General features: G+C 42.1%; 1 protein-coding gene across 1 annotated transcript in view; it reads left to right on the forward strand.

Moving 5' to 3' along the window:
- The window catches only part of LOC119414857 (tissue factor), a 167,440-nt gene that overhangs the window by 129,594 nt on the left and 13,565 nt on the right, over positions 1-24,281 (forward strand). The window contains exon 6 of the mRNA XM_037681978.1: positions 9,923-10,088. Within this exon, the coding sequence (XP_037537906.1) occupies positions 9,923-10,088 (166 nt within the window). The remainder of the gene's footprint in view (positions 1-9,922; positions 10,089-24,281) is intronic.

A 24,281-nucleotide genomic window follows, 5' to 3' on the forward strand; every position in this document is an offset into this window, starting at 1 on the left:
ATATATATATATATATATATATATATATATATATATATATATATATAATATAACCCTGCTCTGGCCCAAGATCTCAGTTTTTGATCATCCTCGTTATCGGTGATTATTGGTTCTGATTGGTTCTGATTGGTTACACCATTCATGATTGATCTACCCATAATTTCTAAGAGCACCCGTGGAATTTAAATTAAAACAAAGATACCCCATTTTGATCTGAAAGGACCTGAACATGCCAGGGTGTGTAATGTTTTCAATTGGGAGATAAATGTGAGCTATTGTTGTACAATTTGGCGGGTTCTCAGTGGTGGGTAACTTGACTACTGCAAACAGGGAGTGTTGCTGTCATTATGCGCAGATCAATACAAAAATATAAATTTACTCCCTGGTACCTCTGCCTATGTTCCCCACACTCAATTACATTACACAAATCAAGCTGGAAGGAAGTGGATGAGTTAATCTAGTATTTTAACACCCCTCTTTTCCAAGAACTGCATGGCACATTCTGTATATCTCATTTTACTCTGGGTTTCTTGGTGCATGGCTCTTCTCCTGAAAACACAAAGAATTATTCACACAAGAAAATCACACCACACACTATTCTTGTTAATATCCTCAGGGTGGTTGTCCAGGGATTCATTAAAAGCATAAAGTCTAAGCTAACAGACGATCAAATTGATTTATTGGCTTGGTTTTACTTTATTCCCCCATGTCAGTTAAGCCTTATTCTCTTTTATTCAAGGTGACCACACTAACTTATCTCCCACCTGAAAAAATAAAAGACAATGAAATTCACATCCCTCGGCAAGTCTGTAGTTCGATGAGTTGGGAGACCCTCCCAGGTGAGGGGTCCTTAGTTGGTCAGCAGTTTCAGATTCCACTGGGACCGCGGAGTTCTCTTCGTGTGTGTTTAAAAAAGTCTCTATGTTAGTTTGTTTTTGACTTTCTACTGACGTGTGTGTGTGTGGCTATATGTTTTGTTCTCCATCTTCTTTGTTTTCAGAGTTCAATTTTGGTTTTCAGGGTTCAGTTTTCTTCGCCTGTATGCTCCACACCTTTCAAGGCTGGTACAGGCTTGTCAACCAGGTGACTTCTGACCTGACAGTGTTCAACCAGGTCACTTCCGACCTGCCTCAAGGATTGATTGGGTTCCTCTGCCTCTGTGCATTGGCTCCAATGGTACCAAGTTTCTCCTTTCCCTTTTAGTCGGACCGCATGGGAGGTCCTTTCCACCGCCTGGTCCAGCCCACCTTGATTCGGCCCAATATCTCTTAATTACCTTCAAAAGCACCTAGACCTTAAACCACTTTGGCTGTGGATGCCTGGGAGACGTCGATGGGGGACAGGACGGCCCCCAGAAACCATCTTAGCTCCAGCAAACTGGTTGGTCCGCTTAAGGTGTTTACTGCTTGGTGGGGAAACAGTTTACTGGAACTCCTCAGATTGATGAAGCCCTTCGGATAGAGGGCAAAACGTCTCTATATAAAAGAAACTGGCAAGATGACCTGACTGAGAATTATTGGATTTGATACCTGGATGATTGTGCATGAACTTTGTTGTCTTGAACCACTTTGGCTGTGGCTGCCTGCCTGGGAGGAGTCAAATGGGGACAGGACAGCCCCCAGAAACTATCTTAGCTCCAACAAACTGGTTGGTCCACTTAAGGTGTTTACTGCTTGGTGGAGAAACAGTTTAGTAGAACTATTCAGACTGATGAAGCCCTCCGGATAGAGGGAGAAATGTCTCTATAAAAAAGAAACTGTCCAGATGACCTGAGAGAGATTTATTGGAGTTGACACCTGGATGGTTGAGCATGAACTTTGTTGTCTCTAACCACTTTGGCTGTGGCTGCCTGCCTGGGAGGAGTCAATGTGAGACACGACGGCTCCCATAAACCATCTTGTGCCCTTTTTCCACTGTTACGGTGTAGATCAGGTCAGTTCTGGTGAGCTCAGATTGGCTCGTGTGTTGTTGCGTTTCCATTTACACTTCTGGACCGGCTCTGTAGGCGGGGACCAGAATCCAACTCGTCTTACCACCTGGTGGCAGTAGAGCTCCCTTAAGCTATTTACTAGCCACCACTAAACGTATTAGAAGAAGAACAAACTGAAGGCTTTGTCACACGATGTTGTGGAAGAGATGTCCTGCTCTAATGGAGTACCTCATGAGCTGTAACGTTTAAACCTGATTCATAATCCTACCTTACTGCCTTCCCTGCTGCTTTAAACCCATGTGTTTTACATTTTAGTATACATTTTTACAATAAAGATGTATTCAAAATATCTTCACTTTTATTATTTACAGATATGCACAAGGTTCATGTTAAAATTGCAAAACATCACACTGTGCTGTAATCTTTGAAACTGCGTTTACAATAAGCTACAGACTTAAAAACAATTAGGTTAAATTTTGTCCTTAAATTTTAAAGGTTTTTCCTTTCATTAAATTTAAAAACACAAATTTATTACATATAATTCTAAAAAAGTTATGGCTTGTTCTCTGGACATTCAAAAAACAAAACAAACAAAAAAAAACCATTTATTGTTTATTTATTATAAAATGTATTGTTTGTTTTGTGAATGTCCAGAGGACCAGACTTAACTTTTTAGATTTTTCTACCTGGATTATTGAGCAGCATCAGGATATTACTTAATAAATAGTCAGTTGGTCTGTGAACGCCTTGGGGTCCTAGAAGAATTGAAGAGGTGGCTGTTGATGTCTGTGCCTCCCTGGTGTAGTGAACTAGGCCTCCGACCTCAACCTGTCTCTGAAGACCTTCATGGGACAGGAACTGTTATTTCATTGATTTGAATCCAGAAATACAAATTAGCTCATCCAGAGACTGTTTAATTGTATCCTGAATTAATCAATTGAAAGAACACTCTCTTTTATTATTATCATTACTATTTTAGAATATCTCAATAATCAAAGTGTGTTAGTTCATATCATTTCTAAATGTTGAAGTGAACCACTCATTTTAAATCAACTGTGAAACAGTATTAATGATTTTTAAACCTCATTTAAATTAGAAATCAAGTTAAATGTCTATTTACAAAGTAATTATGCATTTTGATCTTCTGTCTGAATGAGAAGTCAGTGATGTCGGTCGAAAGTCAGAGACAGTCAGAAAACGAGTTATTAGAACAAAGTGTCTTTTTTTTAAACCTAGCAGACGGTAAATAACTTCAACTGGCATCTGCGTTTGTCTCACTTCGCCATAACATTCCTCTGTCTGTACTAATCATTCCTAAACATTCCTGCAGCCTCTCTTGACTTTTAATAACCCTCTGACATCACTGAAACACCCCCCTGTTGGTTGTTTCAACCAATCAGGAAGTAGTAAGTGACCGGAAGTGAAGACTCTTTAAAAGTGAACACTTCCTGGAACTAGTCAGTCTTCTTGACTCTCCAGTCTTTGACTGGAGTCTTCTTGGGTCTTTCATGGAGTCTTCTTGGAGTATTCCACTTCTGAGTGGAATCTCTGACAGAGTCACAGTGCCTCGCTGTGAACTCACCCGGGTGTAACGCCTACAACTTCGAAGGAAGCTTGTCTGTTGGACGGAGTAAATCGTCACGACTTCTGGCGATGCCCAGCCACCCTGACCGGAGACGCTGGAAAGGTAGCAATGAAATGGACCTCTGTACCGGAGTTGATTTATCTTCTACAAAGGTAACGAGTTGTCACGCACCGAGTGTACCGGGGGTTTGAGCTGGTGTTGAAAGAAGCGTGCTAATTCTGGTCAACAAAACATACATCTTTCCTTCATTAATCTTCCTTTAAACTTATCAATTTCTTCCTTTAAACTTTTTATTTAGCTAGTAATCTAGATGCCTTCAGAAATGTTCTGTTGTCTTGTTAGTAAAGCGTGCCAAGTTTTTAATAATCAGAACCAGATCAGCAAATCAAGTGTACATGTTCTGATGTTAAATTTTGATTCTGTTAAATAAATGACCGCATTTATTCTGATGGGTCAAAGGAAAATGACGTCTCCTGTCACTGATTAAACAATCCTCACAGTTGCCTCGGTCACATGGCATTAATTTAACTCGAAAAAGAAAGAATCAGTTGTAATTAAATAATTAATTATCTTTGTGCTTTAACTAGCTTTAAGAATAATTAATTAGTAGTGAAGCTGACCCCCACATTTCACTACACTGGTAAAGCTGCTGCCCCCGCGACCCAGAAGCAGAAGATGGTGGATGGATGGATGGATGGATGGATGGATGGATGGATGGATGGATGGATGGATGGAGGCCCTGGTAAAGCTGCTCCCCCCCATGACCCAGGAGCAGAAGATGATGGATGGATGGTGAAGGAGGAGACCATCAAACACAGCAGGAGGGGTCATTTCAGTTGAACACCTACCTGTTTGCTTCAGATCAGCTGTTCAAATCTCTGCAGGTTCAAATAAAAGGTGCACCAGGACTTTCAGCTGAAACTCTCGGGCCACAGTTGTACGGACGATAAATGATAACTGATAAATGATAACTGATAACTGATAAATGATAACTAATAACTGTCCTTTCTGAATTTTTCACTGCTTTTGTCTCACTTCATCCTAGAACAAAACATTTATAACATAATAACAGTTGAGCAGATTCTGGTAATCTTTTCTTAGGACCCATTAAAGATCAAATGCAATTGGAAATTGTTCTCAACTTCCAGTATGAATTTAAACAAACACTATATGCACTTGAACATTACATTTCCTAAACAAATTGCACAATGTGAAGGACACCACTTAAGAAAAAATTGCTTAATAGGAAAAGTAAGAAGTGAAAAATGTAGAAAAATAAAAAATACTGCATCCAACTAATGATTGTCTGTCCCTTATCTCACGAGCTTCATCCAGAAAAAGACACAAGTGTTGTTCCTGCTGTGTCCGGTTCAGTTCTTCATGTTCATTCAGTGATGAAATAAGACTTTTCTTTACTGGACTCTTTTCTCTTTCTCTTGACTAGAAAGAAGAAAAAGGTGGATAATTCAAGCTACGTTCTGTTTTTGAATAAATGCATAAAACAAAGAAAGGTGCAGCTAACAGCTATAATAGATATATTAATAATAATAAACTAATCAAATGAGAAAATGAAAAATAAATTTATTTAAAAATAATGAAAATAATATAATAATAACAATGGATATATGAATCAGAAAGTATTATATAGATACAGATATTCTTTATTGTCATTCGCACCACATGTGGTACATGTGGTGGATCAAAATCATGTACACAGGGTCCCAGTTACATCCAACAATAAAATGTAAAAGAAAAACAGTAATAAGATCTAAAGATATGAACTAAGAAAAACATCAACTAAAAATATGATAAGCACTAATAGCATAAAAACAATAAACACAATACGCTGAACAGCAGCACAAACATGAGTCTGTGTGAACAGATGAGCACGAATGAACACAGCAACATGAAACAGATCAGCAGCAACATGAAACAGATCAGCAGCTACATGAAACAGATCAGCAGCAACATGAAACAGATCAACAGCAACATGAAACAGATTAGCAGCAACATGAAACAGATCAGTAGCAACATGAAACAGATTAGCAGCAACATGAAACAGATCAGCAGTTACATGAAACAGATCAGCAGCAACATGAAACAGATCAGCAGCAACATGAAACAGATCAGCAGCTACATGAAACAGATCAGCAGCAACATGAAACAGATCAGCAGCAACATGAAACAGATCAGCAGCTATATGAAACAGATCAGCAGCAACATGAAACAGATAAGCAGCAACATGATGTGATTTTTCAGTGATTATCCTGGTTGGATATTCATAAGGCTGCACAAACTCAAGTTCATGTTGCTGTTTAACGTATTGTTTTGGTTGTTTAATGCTATTAGTGCTTAGTGTATTATTAGTAGATGTTTTTTAGTTGATATTTTTCTTAATTCATATCTTAGATCTTATTACTGTTTTTCTTTTACATTTTATTGTTGTCTGTAACTGGGACCCTGTGTACATAATGTCATCCCACCACATGTTCAACATGTGGTGCATTTTCAGTGTTTATTCAACATTTTATTTTTTTTACTTTAAAAATAAAATAAATCAAGTCCTTATCGGCACGAATAAAGTGATGTGGAACATGTTGCATCTGTTCTTACCGAGCACAGAAAGATGCAGTGTTGTGCTGCTCTGTGAGGTGCAGCTGGGCTGTGATAGAGACCTGTAAATGGACTGTACTGTACTTATAAAGCGCCTTTCTATCTAATCAAGATACTCAAAGCACTTTACAACAATCTGTGCCCTCATTTACCCATTCATACAGCACTCTACTAGATCTCTACAAAGCTAATTGAACAAATCATTCTAAAGAGACTAATCAGAGCTTTAGATCACATTCATACACTGATCGGACACACATCAGAGGCAATGAGGGGTTCAGTGTCTTGCCCAGGGACACTTCGGCATGTGACTGCTGGTGACCTGTCAGGTGTAGATTCTGCTGATGGAGCATGGACAGAAGTCGGGAGACTTGGAGGGTTTAATGTGGAATTTAGAGACGAACCGTCACGTGCTGAAATATGTTCTGGATAAAATAAAGTGAGAAACGGGACCGGAAGACAGTTAGTGTTTATGCAAATTAGCTTAGCATTGTAGCACCGATGTTGTCCTATTATGGCGTCAGCCTCTTTTGTTAGTTAAAAATATGTTCAGATCCGATGGTATGAGTAACTTAAAATATGTTTAAAGTTAGAAAACACTCACCATCTTCTATAAATGATTCAAGTAGAGCAGTGGCCGTGTCCAAACCACCCTCCAATCGTTCCATCTAGCTCGTTTTGACTTTTGTCGTCGGCCACCAAGCACAACAACACCTGCAGTTCTGCATTTGACCACAGCTTTGATATTATTGTTTTTGTATAGCTTCAAAATACTAAAAGATACGCTCCTCAAGTTATCGCTAATGGCAGGCGGTAGAGAAAAATGGCGGATTGGGTTGTTTGGAAAGACTCCACAGACTCCTCCCCCCAACCAAGCAGTGACCGACAGTGTTTCTGACGTCATGGCTCGGCTCGCTTGGACCCCTTGAGAAGCCGGGCCAGAATTCTGGGAGGTGAGCCGGTCCCAAGAACTATGGAAAAGACCTCAAACACGAGTCAAACCGGAAATATCCGACCCGCGCCGTGACAGTGGAAAAGGGGCATTAGCTCCAGCAAACTGGTTGGTCCACTTAAGGTGTTTACTGCTTGGTGGGGAAACAGTTTATTGGAACTCCTCAGACTGATGAAGCCCTTCGTATAGAGGGCAAAAAGTCTCTTTAAAAAAGAAACTGTCCAGATGACCTGACTGAGAATTATTGGATAGCAATACATGATTTCAACATTCAGTGAAAACAAGTAATCAGAAGAGGAAAGGCTTCAAAGGATTACTTGGCACATATCATTGTAAGTAGGGTTAATTTTAGTAATGCATGAGCAGAAAATATAATTCATGTGATCACCTCATCCATAAAACAGTACAATACAACATTAAATATTTAAGCTGCTGACAAATTAAGCTGGAAAAAATGGAAGTAAGTCAAAATCAGGTAGTTTATTCAGTTCTGCCATTGCCGCTCAGGAAATCTGTTCACATAAAACAAGGAAAAAATGGACAACAAGGAAAAAATGCACAGCACATGATTACCGACCTGTCAATAAAATGATCTACAACAAGTAACCTTTATTAGCTTAATTAATCTTCCAAGTCAAGTCAAGTCAAATTTCTTTAAGAACAAAGGTCCACTTCTGTTCATTGACCGTTGGCAAAACCCACTCTGAGATCCTGTGTGTTAGTTATGCCATGTCCAGGGGCATCCCCCTGAGATCTGTCAAAGGTGGTTTTGGGAAACTTTTTTCTGGTATACATCTCAAAGTAAGAAAGACAAATACTGTTGTTAGAGAAAAACTCCAATTTTACCTGTTTAGCAGCTATGTACAAGAGTAGTTAAATGACCTTTATGAACACGTCAGGATTAGAATTGTCCTCTTTGTTGTTTGTGTTATAAATGTTGTAAATCGAGGAGGCACACTTCTGGAAACTTCACTTTAAAGTTAACACATTTATTTTCACACCATTAAAAGAGTACATGTACAATATTAAAAGCCGAATGCATTCAGGAGACAATCTAGTATGTCACCTTGATTCTAACGAGCCAAAAACCCAAGATTGTCTGGCTTTGAGAGTGCGTGCAGTGAATTATAAAGTTTTCCTTGTCCTACCTCTTTCTGGGGTGTATCCTATTTTGATTGGTTTCAAACTTTTAACAATGAGGGAGGGGGTCCTTTTGTATTGGTTGAACTCGTTACTAGGTATCCGCCCTCTCCTGCTCTTAGATTCTTAGATGAGAAATGTTTCGTCACATGTACCTGGGCTGACTGTTCCCTCTTGGCCTGTTATTTTAGACTCTTTCCTTTCTTTTCTTAGATATAGTAGAGTGCTATAAGAATGGGTAAATGAGGCAAAGATTGTGTTGTAAAGCGCTTTGAGTATCTCGATAACATAGAAAGGCGCTATAAAAGTACAGTCCATTTACCATTTACAATTTCCAGCCAGTGTCCCTTCCTGAGCTAGTTAAGCTTGTTTGCACCAAGAAAGCACCGTCCTGCTCCATCAGGCTTATTTAAGAGTGTTTTTCAGTGCATTGGCCCCAGTGTACTGAACTCAGTCAATGCTTCTTTAGCTTCTGGTCAGGTATATGTTTGTCTAAAGAGTGCTGTCATCCAACCACTCTTCAAAAAAAAAAAATATATATATATATGTACACACACATACATATGTATGTATGTATATATATATATATATATATATATATATATATATATATATATATATATATATATATATATATATATATATACTCAACAGGAAAGTCAGGTTTATGTCATCTAGTCATGTTTAGTTGTGGCACTGCATAAGAGGGTACAGTTTCTGTAATTTCACATTTGACACACTAACTTACTGCAAATTGCATTTCCACCTGCATAACTATGTATAAAATAAAAGCCATGGTCTTCTGTCTCATCTTCTGCTCATGCTGAGTCCATTTTTGAAAAATGACAAAATATAACTCCTAAAACTGTTAAAACTTGATGCCACTTCACTTTTGTTTTTATTTCCAGAAGAAGAAGAAGAAGTGTCTTCAGAGGTTTTCGTGTCGTTTCTTTCAGTAGTTCTTTGTGCAGCGCCCCCACAGGCGAGCGGGGGAACAGGTTGCTTCAACAGGTTGACTCGACTGCACAGTGCAGTGTGAATGCAAACTCACCAGCTCAAATGTAACAAAATGACATGAATATTGGTCCCCAACCGAACCGAGTCTACCGGACTATAAGGTGTGAATGCACCCTTAGACTCATTTATGATGAGAAATTACAGAGTTGTTACTGTATCTCTGCTAGAGTATTGCTAACAAAAACTACTGATGGCTCAGCTTTAGCTGATTTAGCTAAAAGTTTAATGCTAATCAAGATCCCATATTTTAGACAGTTTCAGACATTAAGTTGAGAAGCTGCTTAAAACCATTAGGTGTATTTTGTGGTCAAAGTATATTTGTTTTTTGGAGTAAGACTTTGTAAACACATATTCAGCAGTGTACCTTGGGTTAGTTGACTATTTCAGCCAATAGAAACCTCATCCCTACTAAGACTCAACCGAGGATGATCAGGTCTCGATTTATGTTCTTTAATTAGTTCAGTTTTTGAGGGGTTAATATTATGATAAAAATAGGCTTGTTTTTTGAAGGTTAGGGTTGAAAATTCTAAGGGATGAGTACGTTTGCTTGTCAATGTCAGATACTCAATTATTTTGTAACATTTCAGTACCAGTGTAATAAGTTATGTTTGATGTAATGGTAGAGTTTAGTATTTTTTTGAGGTGGTACTTATGAAATTTTCAGAACCACTGTCTTTCCTAACAGAGAGAAGTCCTGTCTGACTCCAGCACAGCTACGGTGTCAAAGCTGGATGCAGGACAGAGTTATTGCTTCAATGTGGCAGCTTTCATCCCCATCAGACCCAAAGCCCAGCAACGTGGAACCTTGAGCAAACAGCTGTGCAGACAGGGAGATGCACACATCCTGCAAGGTACACACAGTTTCAAATGGTTTCTAACAAAACTCAACCAATCTTCTACAAAAACCTGATGACATTGTTCCTTCTACAGGAGCTGCTGCTCCACTATAACTCAAACCTTTCCTTTCTAGGGGGACAAAAGAACCAAATCAGCCTTACTGATTAAAATGTCAGTTTCTAAAAAAGAAATTACATAAAACTTTTGGATCAGTGACAATACGAGTTTTGAAAACCATAGTCTTCAACTTTTCTTTCCTTTTTTCCAGTGATGGGACAGGATATGTTTCATGGTTGCACTGTGATATTATTGTTATACAAGGACATCAGACGCCTCTGTAATGTGAGGGGACACTGTGTGTGTGTGTGTGTGTTTTGGTGTTCTTGTGTGTAAATGTTTGTTGGGTGGTAAAGAAGAAAAAAAGACTGATGAAGTGATGTTGTAACAGACAAACATAAATGAGAAAATAGTAAAAATAATTTTAAAAAAAATTAAGAAAGGAAAAGAAAGGAAAAAAACAAACAAACAAAAAAAGAATAGCTGTGACACCGTTCACCTTCACCAGTGCAGACACCTTACCGAGCTGTGCTTTACATTTTATTTACAAATGCCAGTTAATTTACCTCCAGTGTTACAAGCGTTAAACCAGGACTATTCAACTAAACTTCCCAGGGGGCCACAGTTATTGAAAGCCAAGCACTCAGGGATCAGATATCCACTAGTTCTTATCATTAAGTTACTTTGTTTTATAGTTAAAACTCTAGTTTTGTTTTAAAAGAGTGAACCCATTGGTGGACCGAACTTAGCTCACCTGTGGGCCTGATTTGGCCCGCGGGCCGTCAGTTGAACAGCCCTGCTTCAAACTAACCTGTTGTTCCTTTTACTAAAGCCACGGAGTGACGTCCCGTTCCCTGAACAACTGACCATTAATATAAAGTTTGTCTACAGCCACCGTAGCTCTGACGCCCTCAGACATGTATTTCTTCCTGATAGGAAACAAAACTCGCCTCCGATCGAGGATCTCTTTAGGAAATTGATCGTTCACATTGAAGTCCGTCCCACGCAGCTCTCTGCCCGACCTCTCACCTGCTCGTTTTGTTTGTAGTGCTCAAATTTAGCTATAATTGGCCGAGGTCGCTTGTTATCGGGCTTCTTACCTCCGAGCCGGTCAACACGATGGAATGTGATGTTTTTTACAGTTTCACTTGGGAGTTTCAGCTGATGTTGGATAAACTCACGGATCGTAACTTCATCATCCTCCTCTGCTCGTTCTGGGATCCCAGAGAAGACAAGATTGTCTCTCATGCTCCGAGCTTGAATGTCCAGAATGGATTCTTTCATTTTCCTGTTTTCTCCGGACAGCTGCGACATCTTCTCAGTGAGTTCTTTGACGTTACCCCTCAGAGTTTGGTTCTCTGCAGCGAGCGACGCCACCTGAGCTTGGCTGAACTCCAGAGACTCCCTCAGTGCTTGAAACTCCTAGAACCTCCACCAGGGCCAGCCGGGCATCTAAGCTGGTTAGCTTCTTGTCTATAGAGCCCAGGACATCAGTGAAGCTTTTCTCTGGAGAGGTGGACGTGCTGGTTGAGCTCTCCGAACGCGTGCGTTTAGGAGTTGGTGTTGCCGTGGATGTTGTGTTTTTTTGTGGTTTACCCATCACGATGTTTTCAAAACACTCGTCCACGTATCTCTCCAGACTGTCCAAGGTTTCCTCGTCCAGTTTGGTTTATTGAAACAATATGCAGAGGTTATTATTAACAATATTTATTATGCTTGATTGTAATATATTGGCTTGTTTTACCTGAGTTGAATCGTTTTGTTTAGCGGTATCCTGCCATGTTACTTACACCCCTACTCCATTTCTCTTTCTATTCACACCATGGTAAAACAGTTTGAACCCTGCTCCAATGCTGCAAGACTTGCTGCCCTTCCACTTGGTTTCTTGGACACCTACAACATCTACCTTTCTTCTCAGCATCATGTCAGCCAGCTCTCTACCTTTGCCTGTCATTGTCCCCACATTTAGAGTTGCAACCCTCAGTCCTACTTTCTTCACTTTCTTCTTCTCTGTCTCCTGACACGTTTCCCTCCTCGTGGTCTTCGACTAAAAGTAGCACAATTTCCTCCGGCACCCTGTTTGTCAACAGCACTGGTGGTGTTCGTTGTTAACATGGGCCTCAACCAATCCAGTATGGTTTTGCTTTGACAAACTTGCATTATGGTTTTGGCAAAAGCGTTTTACATCAGATGCCGCTACTGACACAACCCTTACCATTTACCCGGGCTTGAAACCGGCACTAGAGATACACTGGCTTGTGCTCCCTAGTGGCTTGTTTTGTTGCTTTATAATATATAAAGCCTAAATATTTCCAGAACTGTGAGGGATAAACCCGCACTGAATATGTTTAAGGTAACAGTCTGAAGTTATCTACAGACATTTGCAGCAAAGCTTTGATTAGACTAAACAGGAATGTGGAAAAAAGTATGAGATAAAATGCAGTTGTGTTCTGTTCTAGTTACAATGACTACAGCACTTTGAAACTTTATGACAGTAGAGGTAGTTTGTCTACTTTGCGTGTTGTCCTGAAAATGCTTGATCACATTTGTTGGGAGACTCATTATAGAAGACTCTTGTTTTTTGATTTCACAATATGCATGATTTATTTGTTTTACGTAAAATAAGGGTATTTCTATGCTGTTTTTGACTGATGACACAGCATGCACTGAACACTAACAATGTGTAGCATATGCTTGTAAACTGTGACAGGTGATACATTAAATGTGTAGCACGTAGCAAGATGGCAACCTTATATCTCATGTAGCAACATCAGTGGCAATTCTTGAGTATTTATATTTTAGTAGGTATTTTCTCTCACTGTTTTCTAAATTGCCACCTGGTTTTAAATGTTTGCCTGGCCCTATAAAATCCTAAAGGTTTTTTTAAGTGTAACAGACCAAATTAAACTGTGCTCAGATTAATCCCAGGTATAGCCAACAAAGTCAAGGCCCTCTGGGTGGTTTCTTTGTGTTGAAATGTTTATTCTTTCATCCAAAAGACCTCATCAGTTCGAGGAGCCACAACAATCTCAGTCTGATAAATAGAATCTTCACCTAGTGAGTCAACGAGTTTGATGGTGCTAAGAGGGTTTCTGAAGCCCACCCTCTCCCCCGCTGACTCATTTGAGGCAACCATGGCCAAAGTCTGCTTTTGACATCATCCAGTCAGATTTGCTCTGTCTCAAACTTGTGCTAAATGCAGACAAAACTAAAGGGATGTTGTTTTCAAACAGGAAGTTGGTCCCAGCAGTTCTTCCTTCTATTTTATCTTCAAATGGTGTTCCTATTGAGTTTGTCGATTCTTACAAATATTTGAGTATCTTGGTTGATTTGCATCTCTCTTTTAAGCCCCACATCGAAAACTTGGTAAATAAACTGAAACTAAAAGTTGGGTTTCTTTTTCAAGAAATAGATCTGGTCTAACTCTGAACACTAGGAAACACCTTTTAAATGTGACTTTCCTTCACTCCATTGACTATGGTGACATTATTTACATGAACGCTCCTGCAAGCACCTTGCAGATGTTGGATGTGCTCTATCAGGTTGTGCTAAGATTCATAATTGGCTGTAACTACCGTACCCACCATTGCACCCTGTATTCACTGGTTAACTGGTCACCATTAACTTCACGCAGACTCTTTCACTGGTACATTTTCATCTTTAAATCACTTCTTGGTCAGTTGCCTTCATCCATCTCCTCCTACACGTTACTATGTGAGTGTAGCTACAGTGTGAACTCTCAGGACATTATTACATGTGGTGTATCCTCAGTGTGGACTGAACTAGGCAAAAGGGCCTTCTCTTATTCTGCTTCTGTATCCTGGAAAAACTTGCCAAAAGATCTGAAGCTCTAGTCCTTGACCTCTCTAAGTGGCTTCAAACATCTGCTAAGTTCATGGCAAAAACCAGTGCAAATGTGGTGCATGGGTGTGGTTTTGGATCACGTGATGTCAGTAGTGATTTTAAGATCACCTGTTTGCTTACCTGGAGAGTTTGGTAGTGAGTGGGTGATGGGGGAAGTCTACCTTTTTGCTGACCGCTTTAAGCTTTAAGATTTAAGATTCAAGTTTTGAATTTTGCCTTTGATCACTGCTGGAACCTGTGGATCCATTTTTTATGCTGCTCTGGGACATGAATGCCTCTGATTGACTGATGTTTTGCCTTGGATTATGAAGATTATGACGCCAATAAACGAATCTTAATTGCAGCTTGGATTTATGTCTTAAAGAGCGGGTGTATCAACAATAATTTCCCCTACTCAGCTGCTCAGCGACTCAGTTTGTTTGACAGTTGCCAATACTTGGACGGCAACGGAGCCTCCCGCAAAGCAGGAATGCTAATTTGAGCTCACATGTCACTGTCAGTACACCTAAGAAAGCATATTGTTTGACAGAGAAGGCAAAGACAACAGTAGTATGTAATCTGTGTGTTTGGTGCTGTGTATTGCTTGTTTAAATGCAGTTTGGTTCCACCACTTGAAGATGTTGTTGTGACCACCCCCCCCACCACCACCACCACCACCACCACCACCACTACATTATGCTGTTGGACTGTGGCTGCGGGATTTGGTGTGCGTGGGTGTGCTGTGGCTCTGCGTGCCTCCAACAAAGTCTTCATCCATCCATTATCTTTACCCGCTTATTTCATTTTGGGTCACAGGGGTCGCCGGTGCCCATGTCCAGCAATCACTGTGCGAGGGGCGGGGTACACCCTGGACGGGTCGCAAGTCCATCACAGGGACACATAGAGACAAACGAGACAAACAACCATTCACTCTCTCACTCACACCTAGGGACAATTTAGAGTTACCAATCAGCCTAACATGCATGTTTTTGGTCTGTGGGAGGAAACTGGAGCACCCGGAGAAAACCCACGCATGCACGGAGAGAACATGCAAACTCCACCCAGAAAGGCCCCCGGACCAGGGTTTGAACCAAGGACCTGCTCGCTGAGAGGCAGCAGCTCTCCAACAAAGTCTTAAGGATTGCTATTGCCTTGAAGCTTCCTTTATTTTGGATTCTGGCAAATGATGCCGAATGAGTGAATTAAAATGAGTGAATTAAAATGAGTGGATCATCTGCTGCATCTGTCGTTAAGAAACCTGAAAAGGATAAAAGAATGATCGTTTTCACTGAGAACGCTCTCGTAAATAAAATTGAAACCATCCAAATAAAACGCAAAAAGCATGTAAACAAAATGAAAAGTGTAATTGAGTCTCTTAAAGAGCTAATGAAAGTTGATAAAAATTGTTCAGAAGTAAAATCACAGTTGGACGAGTTAACATGCCTGTTTAAAGATGTCAGTCAGTACATTGCATGAATCTCTGCTGACTTAAATTTCACCTGATGAGAAAGATGAACAAAATGCATGGTTCACAAGCATCACTAAATACAATAAGAGGTTTATTGAGGATGTTGAAATATCGCTTTCTGAAACCCATAAAGGCTCGAGCAGGCCATCCACTGACGTTACAGTCACAGAAAACTCCATTAGAAGTGGAGGTTCAAGATCATATGGAACCTCAGTTGTCTCTTAATATCCAGCATGACATTCATAATGATGTGTTACCATCTGATAGTGTTTCAAATCAATGAAGCAGGTCAAGCTCCCAAGTATCATCAACATCATTTGCACAGCTCAGGGTAGAAATGGCTGCCTTGCTCACACATTAAAATATGCTCAAATAAAAACATGCTCTTGAAGAACAAGACGAGCAACTGAGGAAAAAGAAAGAACAACTTCATCTTGAAGCAGAAATAGCTGCATCTGCTGCAAAAATAAATGTGCTGTAAACTGGATCCTTAGTGCGAAGCACAGCTTCACAGAAATCCAGTGGAATGGAATTATATTTGAAAACAAAAGGAAATGTTCTTGAGATCCTTGATGCAGATGCAAATACTTTTGTTCCACATACAGTACATTTACAAATAGAAATATTGTTAATGAAAATACAGAGCTTCAAGTAAAAACCATGCAACAGAGTGTGACAAAGAAAAAACCTGCATCTCTTCTTATGGGGCCTTCTGATCTATTAAGTAAAACAATTAAACATTTGCCTCTGCAGCAGGCTGCTCACCCAGTAGCCAATGAAAACCTGTTGTCCATTATGGAGAAACAAAATGAATTAACTTGTATATTGGTTCATCAGCAAAGTCTCTCTTCGCTTCCTAAAAGGGAAATTCAACCATTTGATAGTGATCTTCTTCACTTTCAGGCCTATATGTGTTCATTTGAACAAGTTATTGAAACAAAAACTGGTGATCCTGATGATTGCCTGCATTATCTCACACAGTACACCAGGGGGCAGCCCAATGAACTGTGAAGCTGTGAACATGTGTCTGATGTGTCCAGGTTGAGACTCTGGGAAGGCCACTTCAAACACTTGAAGCTAATAGCATAGATGAGATAAGTAAACTTGAACTAGAAAATGAACGTTTAAGGGAAGAAAACAAACAACTTGAACAGCTAAAATAGATAATTAACGTTCTCAAACAAAAACTCCAGCGAAGAGATTACAAAATTGCACACCTTCAGAATGAACTGAAGAAACAAAACTCAAGTGAAACCATCTGTAGAGATAGCTTCCAGGATGGTAAGTAAACACAGCCAATCTGTAAATTAAGACCTACATTCAAGGATCTGCATTGTTTTGCAAAGGTCTACGAAAAGTTTGACCTTGATGGTAATGATGATGTTCAAATGTACATCCAGGACTTGGATGAGTTTTTCAAGCGTTTTCCAGACACCACATTGTCTGACAAGATCTACCTCCTCATTCTCACGTCCAGCAGAGAGGTGCATGGCTTTATTAGAAGTCAAACAAAGTTGATCCAAAGTGACTACTCTCCCCTCTGCAAAGCGTTGGAGAAGGAACATCAGTTACAAGCAGGTCCATATGGTTTAATCCATGCTCTGGACATCAAATAGGGTAAAAAGGAAAATCCTCACATTTACTACAACCGCTTCCTTCATGCATTTTTTGGATCATAAAATGAAGTGGGAATGGAAGAGAATAAATACTTCAAAGAACTGTTTATTCATAATCTCCATCCCAACATCAAAAACTTCCTTGGTATACATGCAGATCTAAATCTGAGTTTATTCGAGCTGAGAGAAATGGCCTGCAAAGCTTCTGAGCTATGCAGATTGAAAGAGCCACAACACATGGAATCTGAACGTGTGTTTATGCTGAATGCATACCCTCATTCCTTAGAGCTTCAGGAGTCCACTAAGGCCATAGAACAGTGTGCCAAACCCAAAGGCCAACCAAGAGATGACCTAGTCTGCAAAATAAATGACAGAGATACCACATGCCTCCTCGGAGGGACAGATGGTCACCTGACCGAGGAACCCGGAGAAGCAGGTGTTCACCTGATCGAACCTCTCGAAGGAAAAGGTGGTCGCCTGATCGAAACAGTCAATATGACTCCTACAGTGGTTGTGACTACAGATCACAGGACCATCACAGACGTGAGGACAGATCACTGCCGCTTCCAAACCAGAGAGGATCTGGAAAAGCTCCAAAGTCCAAATGGGACCAGAACATAAAGAAAGAGAGGAAAGGTAATTCTTCTTCTCTTACTCATCAAGATATTGATGACATCAAATGCTCACTGAAAGCTGCAAAAACTGATGAAAATGGGGAAAATAATGTTCTTACAATCACCATGGTGGTGGAAGACCCAGGTCCTCTCACAGGTGCAATAGCTACCTCTTTCTCACCCATAAGGGGGGAAAACAAGGAAGCTCTACCCAGACACCCACTACCAAAAACTGTGAACTCGAACCAGTCGAGTGCAGTTATGGTCGTAGCAAAGGATCTAGAGGACCAGCACTCAGCTGAGGAAGATCCTACAATCCAAGTTGAACCCCCAATCCTACAGTTTCTTAGTCATCTAACAAAAAAGTGCAGCACAGAAGTTCTATGCACCTCTGAATTTAGAAGATGTGATGACGTCCGATACACTGCTTGACAATGGCATAAAATGTAGCAATATGAAGGATGTGAGATGGAAGAAGAAGGGTGACACTTTCTCCACTCCCCTCCACTACATTTATTTTATTTAATTAACTCTCGTTAAAGTGGAGCACCAGCTGGTCAGTTTACTGACCAACAACAACTTCATTAATACATTCACCCTTTAATAATCCGAACTCAGTCACTGAAGTAGAATCCGTTAATTACAGGGAGTTTTAAATCAGAACAAATGAATATTCATCTGAATGAAGAGACCAAAGTTGTCTTTGAAATTTTATTACAAAAATAATCAAACTAAAACTCAACAACAATAATAAACAAACAATAAGAATGAATCAATCAAAGCTTAATTCTCTTATCTAAGGCTAAATTGACTCTTTGAGCAGGAATTATTTCAGTTTTATACATGCATGAATTTAGACAATATTAGACTATTTTAATAAATAATTTACTTTGGATTTTGGTTGAAAGAAGATATTTAATGTGATCAGATAAATCATTTATTGTCACTGCAAGCCAGGAAATGATTTACCAAGTTGCATCAGCTTAAAATAGCATACCCAAACCAAGAGTTGCATCATGTCACCAGGTTCTGCTCCTTACTGGGTCAGTTTTGGTGGCATCACTCGTCTTTCTGGGGTTCTCTGGTGGATCAGACCAGGGACACCATGAGGAGGACTTGCCGGGAACTGCCCAAGGTAGCTGACCGTCACTGTGACAGCTTCAGGGGTCTGTGAGGGCAACAGCTGATGAGAAGGTGCACCGTCCATCGCAACCTTCAGCCGAGAGCGTGAGACTTGCAGTGAGAAAAGGCTTCCTCTTCTGCAGTTATCTAAACTTCTAACAATTGTAATTTGAGTGACATGTTTATCTGCTCAGGAGTTGAACAAGTGGACCTAGGCACAACCTCGAGGATCGGGTCCACAGACGAACAGTCTTCCGGTTCGGGGCCGGAGATTAACTGCTCAGTTCAGGGGTCCAAGGCGAACTGCTTTTTCACACAAAGAGACTTTGTGCAAAACAACAGCTCTGAGAAGATTGTTTTGACTAACTAGGGAACATTGTGGCTCCCCTCTGAATAAAACAGCTTCCAGCTCAAAGACTTTTTCACAGGTGTCTCTGAAGGAATAATCACTTTCTGAAAACAGAACAGAGAAATATGTTATTCACATTGTACTATTTCACATGATTTCATTATAGTGATTGAAATCAACAATCAAAATTAATCATGTTCACACTTGTTAATCAAATAGAACAAATTTCATTAATGATTTGTTTTTCTTTCTTAAAAACCTAGGAAAAATAAGATGGACATCAGTCAGACTGTAGCTGACTCTGTGTCCAAGGACAGGAAATGTGTGGAAAAACATCAGACATTATTGAAATCAAATGTGACTTTGAAAAACATGATTCATGGTGAGTCTGAAAGATGAATAAGGGTCAGGGGTCATAGTTAGAGCAGTGCAGCTTCATGCTACATCCACAACAAGGAAAATAATGAGGTCAAACTTGATACTGAGGCAGGTAACACTCCTGTCACTGTCCAAACTAATGGTCTTAACAGGGGCCAGTGAACAGGACTGCAAGCTTTCCATTGTGTCAGTCAAAGTAAAATAATAATTACAAAACAGTCAAAGAACAGTGGAAACATATGCCTTTCTGGACCAAAGGAGTTCAGTATCTTTTTGTACAGTGGGTTTTATGGACAAGCTGAAGCTCACTGGGAGAAAGACAGATTCTCTTGCACACAATGGGACAAGACAAAGTGGACAGTATTATTGTTCCTGAACTTGAACTCACCGGATTGGACAGTGACATGTATTGTGACATGCCTGACTTATTCACTCAGCACAGAATGCCTGTAGACATGACTAACATCCCAAAGCAACAAGACCTAGATAACTGGCCATACTTGAAGCATGTTCGTTTTCCAGAGATCAAAGTGCAGGTGGAGCTTTTGAATGGTATAAACATGCCCAGAACTTTATAAACTTTTGAGGTCATCAGGAGTGAAGATGATGGATCCTTTGCCATTAAAACTGTGCTCGGTTGGACAGTACATGGGCCAGTTAGTCGAGAATTCTGTGGAAGACCAGGTTATCTGTCATCAGTCACCATCAACAGAATTTCTGCTGTTACTTTGGACAAGCTATGGAAACAATAGTTCAAGATGGACTTACCTAAGAGCAGTCATGATGAGCAAATGGGGCTGGCAAAGGAAGACTAAAAGTTTCTGGAGTTGGCCAGTAAGATGGTAACCTTGAATGATAGACACTACAGCATTGCCCTGCCTTTGAAAAACCAAGACATTAGAATGCCTGATAATCGTGCAATTGCTGAACAATGTGCCTTAATCTTGAAGAAAAGGCTAATCAGAGATAAAAACTTCCACACAAAGACCCAGAAATCGAGGTGTCTGCTGCTATCGACGCCTCATCTGCATATGATGATAATCATCCCTTGCCTCATACTGGATTCATCTTGTTAGGGTGATGGGTTGGATTTTGAGGTTCAAAACATTACTATTGCATCACAAAAGGAACAAGATGCATTTCCAGTCTGCATATGATTAAACTCAGTCTGAAAGTGCTCACCCCTCCCTGGGCTGCCACCTTACCGTGGTGGAGGGGTTTGAGTGTCCCAATGATCCTAGGAGCTATGCTGTCAGGGGCTTTATGCCCCTAGTAGGGTCACACAAGGCAGACAGGTCCTAGGTGAGGGACCAGACAAAGTGCAGCCCAAAGACCCCGATGATGAGAAAAACAAATGGACTTAATGTCCACTCGCCCGGACGTGGGTCACCGGGGCCACACTCTGGAGCCAGGCCTGGAAGTGGGGCACGCGGGTGAGCACCCGGTGGCCGGGCTTTTACCCATGGAGCTTGGCCAGGCACAGCCCGAAGAGGAGATGTGGGTCCCCCTTCCCTTGGACTCACCACCTGTGGGAGGGGCCAAAGGGGTCGGGTGCAATGTTGGATGGGTGGTAGCCAACGGTGGGGACCTTGGCGGTCTGATTGTCAGCTACAGAAGCTGGCTATTGGGATGTGAAATGTCACCTCACTGGTGGGGAAGGAGCCTGAGCTGGTGTGTGAGGCTTAGAGGTTCCGGCTAGAAATAGTCAGACTCATCTCTATGCATGGCTCTGGCTCTGGAACCAGTTTCCTTGAGAGGGGCTGGACACTCTTCCACTCTGGAGTTGCTCCTGTTGAGAGGCGCAGAGCAGAAGTGGGCATACTTATTGCCCCCCAACTTGGTACCTGTGTGTTGTGGTTCACCCAGGTGAATGAGAGGGTGGCCTCCCTCCACCTAGATGTGGGGGGACAGGTTCTGACTGTCGTTTATCTGTCTATCGTTCGGCAGTTCAGATTATCCACCCTTTTTGGAGTCCTTCGAGGGGGTACTGAAAAGTGTACCTCCTGGGGACTCCCTTGTTCTGCTGGGGGACTTCAATGCTCACGTGGGCAATGACAGTGAGACCTGGAGGGGTGTGGTTGGGAGGAACTCCCCCCCTGATCTGAACCCGAGTGGTGTTCTGTTGTTGGACTTCTGTGCACATCATGGATTGTCATTAACGAACATCATGTTCAAGCATAAGGGTGTCCATATGTGCTCCTGGCACCAGGACACCCTAGGCCGCAGTTCCATGATCAACTTTGTCATCGTCTCATCTGATCTGCGGCCACATGTCTTGGACACTCGGGTGAAGAGAGGGGCAGAGCTGTCCACTGATCACTACCTGGTGGTGAGTTGGCTCCGATGGTGGGGGAGGATGTCGGTCAGACCTGGCAGACCCAAACATATTGTGAGGGTTTGCTGGGAACGTCTGGCAGAGTCTCCTGTGAGACGGAGTTTTAACTTCCACCTCTGGGAGAACTTCGAACATGTTCCGGGGAAGATGGGAGACATTGAGTCTGAGTGGGCCTTGATCCATGCCTCTATTGTCGAGGTGGCTTACCGGAGCTGCGGCCAAAAGGTTGTCGGTGCCTGTTGCGGCAGCAACTCTCAAACCCGATGGTGGACACCATCGGTGAGGGATTCTGTCAGGCTGAAGAAGGAGTCCTATCGGGCCTTTTTGGCCTGTGGGACCCCAGAAGCAGCTGATGGGTACCGGCAGTCCAAATGACATGCAGCTCATGTGGTCACTGAGGCAAAAACTCGGGCATGGGAGGAGTTAGGAGAGGCCATGGAGAACGACTTCCGCACGGCTTCAATGCGATTCTGGTCCACCATCCGCTGTCTCAGGGGGGGAAAGCGGTATGCCACCAACACTGTTTATACACTTTTTTATAGTGGGAGTGGTGTGATACTGACCTCAACTCGGGATGTCATGGGTCGGTGGGCAGAGTACTTTGAAGACCTCTTCAATCCCACTGGCATGTTTTCCACTGAGGAAGCGGAGCCTGGGCTCTCTGGGTCGAGCCCTCCAATCTCTGGTGCTGAGGTCAACGAGGTGGTTAAAAAACTCCTCGGTGGCAAGGTCCCAGGGGTGGATGAGATTCGCCCGGAGTTCCTTAAGGCTCTGGATGTTGTAGGGTTGGGCTGGCTTACGCGACTCTGCAATATTGCGTGGAAATCGGGGGAAGTTCCCCTGGATTGGCAGACCGGGGTGGTGGTCCCCCTATTCAAAAAGGGGGACCGTAGAGTGTGTCCCAACTACAGGGGAATCACTCTCTTAAGCCTTCCTGGTAAGGTCTATTTGGGGGTTCTGGAGAGGAGGGTCTGTCGGATAGTCGAACCTTGGATTTAGGAGGAGCAGTGTGGTTTTCGTCCTGGCCGTGGAACACTGGACCAGCTCTACACTCTCAGCAGGGTCCTGGAGAGTGCGTGGGAGTTTGCCCAACCGGTCTACATGTGCTTTGTAGACTTGGAGAAGGCGTTCAACCACGTCCCTCGGGCAATCCTGTGGGGGGTACTCTGGGAGTATGGGGTATCGGGCCCTTTGATATGGGCTGTTAGGTCCCTGTATGACCAATGTCAGAACCTGGTCCGCATTGCCGGCAATAAGTTGGGCTTGTTCCCGGTGAGAGTTGGACACCGCCAAGGTTGCCCTTTGTCACTGATTCTGTTCATAACTTTTATGGACAGAATTTCTAGGCATAGCCAAGGTGTTGAGGGGATCCGTTTTGGTGGTCTTAGGATTGCTTCTCTGCTTTTTGCAAATGATGTGGTCTTATTGGCTTCATCAGATCGTTATCTACAGCTTTCGCTGGAGCAGTTTGCAGCCGAGTGTGATGCGGCCGGGATGCAGATCAGTTCCTCCAAATCCGAGGCCTTGGTCTTGAGCTGGAAAAGGGTAGAGTGCCCTCTCCGGGTCAGGGAGGAGGTCCTACCCCAAGTGAATGAATTCAAGTATCTTGGGGTCTTGTTAACGAATGAGGGAAAAATGGAACGTGAGATCGATAGGTGGATAGGTGCAGCGTCTGCAGTGAAGCAATCGCTGTACAGGTCTGTCGTGGTGAAGAGAGAGCTGAGTCAAAAGGTGAAGCTCTCAATTTATCGATCGATCTACGTTCCTACCCTCATCTATGGTCATGAGCTTTGGGTTGTGACCGAAAGAACGAGATCTTGGATACAAGCGGCCGAAATGAGTTTTCTCCGCAGGGTGTCTGGGCTCTCCCTTAGAGATAGGGTGAGAAGCTCGATCATTCGGGAGGGACTCAGAGTAGAGCCACTACTTCTCCGTGTTGAGAGGAGCCAGTTGAGGTGGCTCGGGCATCTGTTTAGGATGCCTCTTGGACACCTCCCTGGTGAGGTGTTCCGGACACGTTCCACCGGGAGGAGGCCCAGAGAAAGACCCAGGACACGCTGGAGGGACTATGTTTCTCGGCTGGCCTGGGAACGCCTCGGGATTCCCCCGGAGGAGCTGGTCCAAGTGGCTGGGGAGAGGGAAGTCTGGGCCTCCCTACTTGGGCTGCTACCCCCGCGACCCGACCCCAGATAAGCGGAAGAAAATAAATGGATGGATGGATGACAATGCTCATCATAGGATTAAGTTCTGTAATGGCTTTCTTTCATTGGGAAAGATTAAGGATGCTGAGATGCAAATAATTAAATTCTGTCAGAGGAAAATATATGCTGAAGAAATCTCCTGCCGTCAGAGAAGAGAGAGCATGAAATGAAGCAGCCACATATACAAGTGTAATCCTGTTCTGGAGGATGATGTGCTGCGAGTT

This window comes from Nematolebias whitei, chromosome 9, assembly GCF_014905685.2.
Source record: "Nematolebias whitei isolate Nwh7 chromosome 9, NemWhi1, whole genome shotgun sequence".
In the NCBI taxonomy this organism is placed as follows: Eukaryota; Metazoa; Chordata; class Actinopteri; order Cyprinodontiformes; family Rivulidae; genus Nematolebias; species Nematolebias whitei.